At 33.8% G+C, this 11,446-nt stretch overlaps 2 protein-coding genes across 2 annotated transcripts; one reads left to right on the top strand and one right to left on the bottom strand.

Annotated features, from left to right (window-relative positions):
- Nucleotides 1-2,072: 2,072 nt before the first annotated feature.
- On the top strand, nt 2,073-5,909 carry LOC120256882 (THO complex subunit 7A-like). The gene is made up of 3 exons (XM_039264551.1): nt 2,073-2,355; nt 4,225-4,847; nt 5,504-5,909. Exons 2-3 carry the CDS (start codon nt 4,254-4,256, stop codon nt 5,633-5,635), a joined length of 726 nt encoding a protein of 241 aa, XP_039120485.1. The 5' UTR covers nt 2,073-2,355; nt 4,225-4,253; the 3' UTR covers nt 5,636-5,909.
- A 369-nt stretch (nt 5,910-6,278) lies between these two features.
- Nucleotides 6,279-11,062, bottom strand: LOC120256891 (hydrogen cyanide synthase subunit HcnC). The gene is made up of 9 exons (XM_039264561.1): nt 10,734-11,062; nt 10,507-10,656; nt 9,768-9,982; nt 9,574-9,644; nt 9,283-9,445; nt 8,875-9,064; nt 7,670-7,825; nt 7,460-7,548; nt 6,279-6,598 (listed from the first exon to the last, which is right to left on the bottom strand). Exons 1-9 carry the CDS (start codon nt 10,918-10,920, stop codon nt 6,512-6,514), a joined length of 1,308 nt encoding a protein of 435 aa, XP_039120495.1. The 5' UTR covers nt 10,921-11,062; the 3' UTR covers nt 6,279-6,511.
- Between the last annotated feature and the right edge of the window lie 384 nt (nt 11,063-11,446).

Here is an 11,446-nt window from a genome sequence, read left to right as displayed (position 1 = left end):
TAACTGTTAAAATTAGATTATTTGTCATGAATGATGTTGAGACTAGATTGAGGGCTAAAATCGCCTGATTGGCTGTTATGCTGTGGGGGTCTATTCACCGAAGGGAAAGTGGTAATTAAAGGAGCCAAGAAATTAACTCAATGCTTCATTTGATAGTCAGCATTAAGGGGTCCAGCCTCTTCACATTGGGAGGCTATAATTTTATATATATATATATATATATATATATATATTGAACCCTCCATTCTTGTGTTAATTAATAAATTTATAAAAGTATCTAATTTATTTTGTAACTTTTGATATAATATTAGATAAACTAATAAAGACAAAAATAAAATAAAATAATCAAACAAATAAATTGATATAGTTCAGACTTCAAAGTCACAAGCACAACAATAAATTTGAAAATTTTTGAAATTAAAATAAAACAATATATATTTAATAAATAAAAATGAATCATGCACATATTTACCAATTTTATCATCATGATTATATAAACAATAAGAGTCTGTCTGTTTGGAGGTATTTGAGTTTACATATAATTGAAAATACTGATGTTTGTTTAGATGTACTTGCAAATCCATATGAAACTCCAAATAACATCAAACCCATATCGTAATACTAAATATAAGGTAATTGAAAAGCAACAAGCATATTTTAGCTTTTGGATTTGTTCACCTCCTTTGAGAAAGCCATCATTTTCTTCATCAATGTCATTGGTCTCCAACACCGTTCTTCAACACCATTCTTCGTATGATGATCTCTCATCGTGCTTTCGTCGCAAATATGTCGTTAACCCCCTGTTCCACACCTCCAAAACCGAAATTATTGTGAGGCTTTGCTGTAGATATGACCGTAAACGAGGCCGTGAACACTGCCCCAGAGATAATTAGATATGCTAATTTGTTTTCCTTGCAGAATTAGATCAATGTGAAAGTTGATGAATCTTATTCCTCCTCGGGATGGCTTCTTTCTAGTGAGAATTTCTCATATGAATGGTTATATGTATATTTGACTTTGTGGACTTTTAGAACTTATGTTTGCACTTCTGGACTTTTATGTGTATTTGAAGACTTTTATATGTATGTTTGTAAGAGTTTTCATATGGAGTTTACATGGAGAATTATATGTATTTTTTGGACTTATATAAGTTGTTGTTTAAAATTAATATGTGTTTTTGATTTGCTTTCATATGTCGTTGTCTTAAAGGTATTTGTTTGCAAATAATGAATTTTTGTATTTCATGTGATGTTTTCAAAGATTATAGATTGTCATGCTTGATTTGGTATTAGTTTACTCAAAAAGAGAATGAGTTGCAAATATATCCTTTTGAACAAATTATTATGTTGTCAAACTTATGCTGTGAAAATTATGCATTGTTGTCCTCTTTTTAAATTTATACCAATAACAATTGGAAATAGATGAAATATCCATGCAAATGTTTAGAAAGCATATATGAAAAATTTTGTACACTTACGTTTTTTAGATTTATAATAATTGGTTCTTAGGGTTATATTAATAGTTAAAATTAATTGAAATAATTCCAATAATAATATTTAAAATTCAATATTATCATAATATATAATAATGTGTTTAAAAATTAATTTAATAATATAATTATGATTCTCTTGATATTAGGATTTTTGATTTTATATATATTAAAAAAATGAGATATTAAACATGTGAGGGGTAATCTCACCATGGTGATCATATAATTCAAATACATCAAACCATACACATCTTTTTATAAATCCAGATTTAAAATCATTCTAACCAAATACAAAATTCTATAATCCTACATTCCAAATACATCTAACTCGGGATATTGGATTTGTTACATCACTATATTATCAATTATAGGATTTACAATTACATTATAATATGAAATCCTCTGTCTTTACAGTTAACCAAACGCACATTAAGACTCATCTCGTTGTGAAATAGGTGACAAATGTCTTCCATTTTAAAAAATTGTCAAAGAACAAATATGTATAAAAATATACCAATTATAATAATTTATAGAACTTCTAAAATAACTTTCTTACCTTGTTACTTTAAAAGACTGAGGACTCACAAATAGGGCCGTGAATAAATACAAAAACATTATAAAAATAATACTGTTGGAGAAAAAAATTCGAACTCTTACCCACTCCCTTAACACTTTTGTGTGGCAGGATTAGCTTATCATACATTAGTGGGTGTATGTGTGTGTAAATATGGACTTTTTTCAGGGTTACGTTGAAAAAACCCAACCCTGAAGGCTGAAGGCAAAGGGCAGAGTCGCTCTCCTCCGCCACCAGTCGCCCGCCGCACCCGCCACCGTCTTCCGTCGTCGTCTTTACTCCTGGAACTGTGGTAACTATCTCGCTCTCTCTCTCTCTCTCTCTCTCTCTCTCTCTCTCTCTCCTCTTCCTTTCTCTACCTCTGCACCGTTGCCGCCTCCTCTACTGGTTATCTGAGGGTTAGATTTAGGGTTTTGCATCCAGTTTGTACATTAATGAGTGGAATTGTTTTCAATTCGGTTGCTTCTGATGGGGATATTGTTGAAGAGTCCATCGAAGAGTGAGTGATCTAAACTCTACTAACCGAGAGTTCAGACGTTTTGTGCAACTATAGATTGATGTGCTCCTGGTTGAATCCCAGGAAAGCAGTGAATATGTGTAAAGGTGAATTTTTTTGTGGAGATTTAGTGGGTTTCACTGCCTCTTTATCTTTATGACTTGTTATGGTGTGACTTGTGAGGTTTCTGATCAAGCTGTTTGGTAGAATGCACATTAAATTGGAGTTTTCTGGCAGTTTGATTGCCATAATGACAAATTTTTGTAGACAAATGGTGCATAAATATATAAAGGAGCGATTTTGATGGGAATTCAGTGGAATTCACTGCTTGTATACTTTTTTAATTTGATGGGAATTCAGTGGGAATGCACTGCCTGTATGCTTTTTTAATTTGATGGGAATTCAGTGGAATGCACTGCCTGTATACCTTTTGCAGGCAAGTGGTGCAAGAATATGTAAAGGAGAGATTTTGGTGGGAATTCAGTGGAATTCACTGCCTGTATACCTTTTAAATTTGTTTATGATTTGAGGTCTCTTATGTTAGCTGTTTGGTTGAAAGTATTTGAGATGGAAATTTAGGGTCAGTCTACTCATATTAGTTACAAGTTTTATTGCACAGTTGATACTTAAGAGAACGATGAATTATTACTATGTAAAGAATCAATATTGATTGGAATTTAGTGGAAACTACTGCCAATGTATCATTTTAATCTTCTAAGGTTATGTGGTTTCAGAACGGTTTTTATGTAGCATCCATTTGGTAGTGAGGTCTAGTAGTATGATGCCATATTATTCTAGTTTTGCAAGCGAAATTTGGAAAATAAAAGCTTTTAGCTTTATTTAGATTTGGAAATTTTCATTGGAATGATTTAGCTATGCACATGAACTAAAACTTGGTATCTGTGGGTAGTTATGTGGTTGACATAGGTTTTCAATGGTTTGATCCTATTTTGAGTTTGTTGAAATGCGAGAAAACAAGAATAGAAAAATATGATAATATTTTGGATTTTGGGGACAAGAATTTGTATATGTGCACTTGCTTGCATAAAGTTTATCCTTGAGCTATGTTTTTGATAATACATCTATTTTTCAATTGCACAGGGTTATACCTGAGATATTGTATCAGTGCTGAAGAAATATTGTATTGGTTTTTAGATATTGTATTGGTGCTGAAGAAATATGCTGTTTTCATGTGAGCAATATATTCTGTTATGTGGAAAATTATTGTAAACCTTAAAAATATATACATATATATATATATATATATATTTATCTTGTTTATTGGTTTTCTATCTTAAGGTATACAAACCTACACTAATTTAGCTGGAATGAAAAGGAAGAAATTGCTGGAATAATGAAAAAAAGCAGTCAATGGACTTGATGGGCGTTTCCAACCTACACCAAATTAACTTGAAAATGCTTTTCTTTTTGTCTTTTATACAATTGAAACATGAAACCTGCTTCCATCTCTTGCTAAAACCCAACCTCCTCCACTTTAACTTTTTTTTCCATGATGTATTTTTCTAGGCTGTCTTCTTAAGGTCTATTTATGGTGGTGTTTTGCTTGTCTCTTTATTCGCTTGCAATTGCAAAGTTTAGTTCTACAATTGATCTGACTGGTATTAACCTTTTTCTTTCCTAACCTATCCATTGTCTTGATTGCAGAGGCTATTATAATTTCATAATTCTTTCAAATGTTAGTCAAAGGAAAAAAGGCTGCTGGCAGAGGGGAAGAGATGGCTGCACTTTATGCATTTGGACCTCGTGAAGATGATGCCATAATTAAACATAGGCTTCTTACTCGCACCACTACCACGAGGGGTGAACCACCACTTAAGAAGCTTCAGAAAAAGTTTACTTCATTTGCTCTTGAAATTGAGAAAGATGCGGATAACATTAGTGAATGTGAGAGACTATACAAGACCTTTTTACAAGAAATGGCTACCTTTGAAGTTCCACTTCTCAAGAGTAAAGCTGTTGTGGAAGCTAATATCCGAGAGAAAGAGAGCTTTAATGAGCTCCAAGGAGATATCCAACGGCAAATATTGCAGGCCCAGACTGATATTGAGGATTTGAAGAAACAACTAGAGGAGAGCAAAATTGAGAGGCAACACAAGGAAGAGTGTGAAGCAATCAGAAGGTTGATTGCGTTGCAGCCTCCTAGATCAGCGACACAAAAAATTATTTCAGATCTTGAGAAGGAAATCGCAATGTTAGAGGCCGAGAATGCTGCAGGAATAAGGACCCTGGACCTTCGGAAGAAACAGTTCTCTCTTTTGTTGCATGTGGTAAGTTTGACTTGCAGACATAAATTTGCTTTGCGTTTATTTTCTTCATAAGATGACCAAGTGTGGAGGATGAACTTTAGCTTGATACACATATCATTCTTGTCTCAAGCAGTCAAAAGTTATTAAATTTTTAGGGCAATATACTTGGGTGTTGCTTTCATTCATCCCTCATTCATGGTGAATAAAACTTATTCGCATAACCATTTCAATCCGATTTTTTTCTATTGCATATATTCTAAATCATGATTTTTTTTGTCTTTTTTTCTTTTTTTGCTTCTGCTCTAATCCCTTTAACATATATATTCTAGGCCAAAGTTCTTTACTCTATCATCCTGTTGTTTGATGGAAAATTATCCTTCTGAAATACTTTTTTGCCTTTCTCTTGTTTAAAGTTGTTATAGGCCTATGAAAAGTTTGTATTATGCTGCTTATTTATATCCAAATCATGCATTCAGTCAGTGGCAAATCCATGCAGAGTAGTTGGACTCTAAATCATGCCTGGAAAATCTCACTATCTAAAAACTTTCCTGTCAGGATTTAGAGTACCTGGACCCTGGAACTGGGAAAATTCACATTCAGAGTAGTGTATGGCACTGAATAGCAATATTGATGTTTTGTTCGACCTTGTTTGAATTGATCGATATATTCTTTATCAGGTGGATGAATTGCAAAGCACTATTGAGGATGATCAAAAGAACTTCGCAGACGAGCTGAAGATTGTAATGGAAGAGCAAAGGTTTAACATTGAAGATGTCAGTGTTGTTTCAGAGGCCATGGCTGTAGATTGACTTCTGAAATCCATAGAAGCAATATTCCAGGACAAATTAGGTTTTTACCCATCACTCAACTCTTTTATCATGATTGATATCATGTAGTCTTATGGTGAATCTTATGCAGGAAAAATCTAAAAGATCACTTTTTGAGGTTATTGTAAGGTTGTTGTTTGACTTTGGATGATGAACATTTCTTTGCTTATCATTTGCAGGGTTATTTTTGACTCTGACCGGATTGAAACATTGAAAAGTATTATTTAATACAACATTTTGGAAGCTGTTATTCATCCTTTCTTGTTTGGCAATGTCTTTATTTTTTAGCGCTTAATCAATTTGCTTAAATATTCATTTTTATTTTATGGAAATTTGATCTATAAATAAGCATTAAAAACTCAATACATCAGCAAGGACAAGGAGCATACAACACATGAAAATTTATATATATATATATATAACAATGTATAAACACACATTGCAAATCAACAATTTCTTACGGCAATTACTTTTTTTGGCTATGTGTACAAGTCGCTACATATACTAAATATTCAACCAGAGTTGAACCTTCAATCTTTCACATGGGAAACAATAGCACTACCATCCTTTAATTGCACCAGTAATGATCCTAAAATTTATTAAACCCCAAAAAAAAGCACAGAAAAAAAGGAAAAAAAGGCATGCGCCGGATACTAGTAATACAAAATTAAGGATTTTCTCAGTTGCCGAAAAATTCTGTTATAGAATACAAAACTGGACGTAGTTTTTCTGATAAGCCTCCCCAGGTGGCAAACAGATAATACACATTAAGGCAGGGTTCTGAATTCAAATCACTGAAAAAATTCTGCCATTTGATTCAATGAAGATCTCCAGTTAATTAACATTGAACTAAAAAAGCTATCGTGGATAGAGAAAAGGTGTACAATCAACCTTCAAAGGGTTTTCCAGGATCATATCAGAAATCATCTCAGCAGTTCCCAAAGCCTGAAAACAATGTAGGAAAAAGATGAAAATAAGGAAATACTATCAATTACTATATTTAACTAAGTATAAAGTACTGTCTTTAACATTGATGCCTTATGTTAGAACTTCAGATAATAATATTGATGGTTTAAGAAGAAACACTTGACATTATAGAAACCGGTAATAACAAGAAAGACATTTTCAGTCGAAAAAGCTAGTGCTACTGCAAAGTAAGGTTAATAGTGCTCACTCAATGATATTATTATCATAAAAGAGCCTTTGACATCCCCAGGAGGAAACATGCCCAAAATTATCCACAAATATATATATCAAAGGGCGATGAAATGTGTAGAATCAACCAATATACGCATTAGATCTATAGAATTTTGAACTGACTGAAAAAAATGCTGCTTTGGATGTATAAAGATTAAATTCATAAGTGGAAACCTCAGAGCTAGAGCTCTGTTTTGGTTTCAATGACTACAGAGGGATTGGATATAAAGTAGGGAACTTAGTTTTAAAACTCTCTAAAACTCAAATCAAGGAGAATCAAATGTAAAAACTGGGGAATGATTCCAGTTTCCCAGTTTACCTGCTCACTGATGGATGGGCAACCTAACATGCCCTTTGTGAAACCACATAGATCATTACCATATCTATTCATTCAATAAACAGAAAGGCTCTCATGTATGATCAATAAATTCCGAGGCAACCATCTAAACCAGAAGTCTGGACCAATACAAACTTTGACAACATCCAGAAACAAACATCTCTTGTTTTCCAGAATTAAATTATAAGTTCTAAAAGAGATCCGATAAGCTGAATGGCACATTTGAATCACAGAAAGCTCAAAGATACTAGCACAAATTTATTGTAACTTACCAGGCTAAGTCCACTTCCTTCATGTCCAGTTGCCAGGAGTACCTTTGGTAAACCAGGAAAAGGCCCTATGATCGGCTTCCCATCAGGCACTGTAACCAGCACACATGTATCTTGTTATTCTACTACTATATGGTTTTTTGAAAGCAAAAAAATAAAAAATAAAACAAACCTACACCCAGCTGCTATGGGATACAGAGGGTATAGACTTACTGTATGGGCGGAGCCCAATCCTAATTTCCTTGTACTGCTTGATATCATGAGAAAGCACTCTCAAACTAGGAAAGAATTTTCCGGCACGATCCCATATCCTCTGAACAATTGATTCATCTAGTTCTGTACCAAACCCAGTAAACTGGCGGCTGCTGCCTGAGATACGGAAAATAGAGTAAACAATATGCAGTAATCCATCCATCTTTATTTGCATGGTGAGCAACCCTGGTTTTTAAAATCGGATGAGGCGTGCGCCTTGAGGCGCGCCTCAAGGCGAGGCGCAAGGGAACAGCCTCAAGGCGCACGCCTTGAGGTTGAAAACTGAGGCTTAAGCCTCACTGTCAAGAGGCGCACGCACTGAGGCGCACCGCCTCAGTGCGTGTGAGGCTTAAGCCTCAAAAATCCTGATTTTTGTAATATCATTTTAATTTTTAAAGCAAATAAAAAATATTTATATGTATATACTTTCATTAATAGAAACTTTTATATGTAAAATTCAATAAAGAAAAACTCATCAACACCTATGGTTTTGCAAGTAGTACGTACCAATTTAATTTTTTAATTTAAAGATTATGTAAAAATGACAAAATTTATCAAAATAAACTACAAATAAGATAAGATGAGTTACAAATAAGATAAGTTACAAATAAGATAAGATGGGTTACAGATAAGATAAGTTATAATTTTATTAATTTTTTTAAAAAATATTTATTTTATAAACAAAAATAATATATTTTAATCAGATAAAATAAGTTTGAAAAAATATTTATTTTATAAATAAAAATAATATATTTTAATCAGATAAGATAAGTTTGAAAAAATAATTTATTTTATAAATAAAAATAATATATTTGTTACTTTGTATTTGGTAGAAAATATTATTGTTGTTTTTTTCAAAAAAAATTGAGGCTTACGCCTCAAAACGCCTCGAGGCTTACGCCTCGCCTCACGGTTGAGAAGCGCCTCGAAACCCGCCTTGGGTTTTTAAAAACCTTGTGAGCAACTAGATCAAAGTTCATGGTTAGAATTAGTAAATCACCTTGAACACAGTACATTATCCCACATTTCATAACAACTAATAGGCATTTCACTTGGGAATAAAATAAATAAATAAATAATCCTCTGGAAAATATTAGAAATGAATAAGCCTGATATAGATTAAAAAAATTGAAAAAAGAAAATAAAACAAGGGGTTCAGAAGATACCAAGAACAAGATTACCCATTGAATCCAATGTTGCTGTCATTGATATAGACGACAAACTATGTTCATCGATTGTTTCTGAAACTAGGGATGCCTTGGGTATCTTCGTAACTTGATGACCAATATATCCTGCCTCCATAACCCCATGGTTCAGCTGAATTTTGTTGAAATTTTCCAAGACAAGGAGATGGCCCTGACAGTTTCAAAGCAAGAGAATAAATTTTTTGCAAGCTATTGCAGATAGAATATAGCCAGAAAAAACTACATAGAAATCATTGGTGAATTCCTCTTACAGACTACTCAAATATAATTTAGTGATTATGCCACAAAATTATTGAAATTATGCAAACAAAGGATTTAAAGAATTTTATTCACATAGCAAATTCAAATATTTGATCTTTGAAATCAGACCTTTCGAGGCTTCACAGGTACATCAGGCAATGTTGGAGAATTTACAACCAGGCTTCGCATCAAGGTTCCACTCCAAGCACCAGCAGCAATCACAATAGCTTTTTCACCATACAGGATATTATGTGAAGTTTCAACAGCTTCAACCTCTCCATTTCTATCTGATCTGTATAACAACAATACCAATAATTAGTAACATAATGATTGAGCAGATCTTAATGAATGAATAGCTGTGCTGTTATAAAACTCTGTCGCAGAGAAGAACAAATGGGACAAATAAACGTATTGGCAGACCTTAATAAGCGAATGGCAGGGTTGTTAAAAAACTCAGTGTATCTGCCTTCTGTAGCAAAACCTTTATTAACCTAGAACAAAACATTTTAATAAAAAAATTGCACAAGAACCAGCAGCTAATCACAAGTAAAGGTGAAAATTTTGTTCTACACACAAGCAATAGAATTCTAGAAGGAATTCTTCTACGGAAGAACCTTTTGTATAAAATCAACAGCTCGTGCTGCATCTATCTGGCAATCATCAGGTAAAAATACAGCACTACTTTCTTTTCCAACTTCAAGTGCCGGTTCCTCTGAAAGCAGAGAAGAGGCGGACCAGTACTCTGCCCTTAGCCCAGCTTGTGAGAAAAGTCTAACCCTTTCCTTCAACATCACTAGCTCATCCGAAGTTGTACCAATTACCAAGCTTCCTATTAACAAAATATCATAACAAATGCATCACCTGCCAATTAGCAAGTAAACAGATCATGAAAAGATAATAAAGGAAAAATTTTACATAGAGCCTTTAAAAATTCAACTATTTATGAATCAACATATAGCATTTTGATATTTATCTATCTACTTCTCCATCTCACACCACCTTAATCATTTTATCAGCACATTATCCCTGGTTAACAGTGTCACAACTTTATACTAGTAGTCATACATATCTAATGACAATTTTTAAAGTATACAAATAAAGAAATGAGAACTTAACTAAAGAAAAGTGTTCTTGTTTTATTCAAATTTATCCCATAAACCAAAAAACACTACTAATAAAGCTTCCAGTAAATTTAATGATTAAAATTGAGAGCCAAAAAAAAAAAAGAAAAGAATTTTAGCTTCAAAACCATTGTGAATGTCATAACTTGGAGGTCAAAATTATTGAAAGAAAATAACATTTAGGTTTAAAAAAGATTCTTTTAGGGTTTAAGCATTGAAAAAAACATAGTACCAGTTCTCCTCCACCCCAACACATCCAATGGATCCTCTCCATCACGCTCTAACCCTTCCGCCATCTCCTCCCACATCTGCTTGCTTCGCAACCCTAGCTCCCAAACCGCACTCCCAGGCGTTTTGTGAGCCATCCACACATACCCTTGCCCTAATCCCACAAAAACAATGAAAAAAAAAAAGAATCAAGAAATGGATCAAAAAAATCAAAGCCAAAAAGAAGCTCACCGGCACCGGTGGCACCGGAGCAGGGGACAGCGGCATCGACGACAGCAACGGAGAGATCAGAGCTGAGGAGAAGCTGGCGGGCGATAGTGAGGCCGATGATGCCGGCGCCGACGACGACAACGTCATGGTCCGATCGCTGCAGCGCAAGCGATCGGCATTGCGATCGGGATCGGCGTAGAGTGGGCATTGAGAGAAAGGGATCGCCGGAGAAGAGAAGGAGTGGGTGATTGGAGAGAAGAGAAGCGAAGCCGAGAAGGGAGAGGGATGACCTCCATTGATGAGGAAGTGGAAGTGGAAGTGGAAGTGGGTCTCGGAAGTCAAACTTCCAGAGTTTTCCCAAAATTGGAAGTGGTGGAAGTGCACAGTAATAATTTTAATTTCTAACAATTTTTTGTCTTTTAGTTAAAACTATGTTTTGGTCCCTTATTCTATTATTTATTCACCATTGGTCCTTCCAGTTTTAGCCTTTCCCCCATTTTCAGATAATGAAATATTGAAGAAAATTATATAAATAAATTTTGATGTATATTTAAATTTTCTTAATGAAATTTCCACTCTAAATTCATATTAAATTGAAGAGTCATTCAATAGAACTGAAATAAATGTTAAAATTTAGGAATTTTATTTATTCACTTAATACATTTTCATTGAATCTCAAGATAAAAAGCTGTAAAAGAAAAGGTCAATTTAAAAGATTAAAAATCTTCCCTAAA

This window comes from Dioscorea cayenensis, unplaced genomic scaffold (assembly GCF_009730915.1).
Source record: "Dioscorea cayenensis subsp. rotundata cultivar TDr96_F1 unplaced genomic scaffold, TDr96_F1_v2_PseudoChromosome.rev07_lg8_w22 25.fasta BLBR01001699.1, whole genome shotgun sequence".
Classification (NCBI taxonomy): domain Eukaryota; kingdom Viridiplantae; phylum Streptophyta; class Magnoliopsida; order Dioscoreales; family Dioscoreaceae; genus Dioscorea; species Dioscorea cayenensis.
This window is presented reverse-complemented; position numbering and strand designations above follow the sequence as displayed.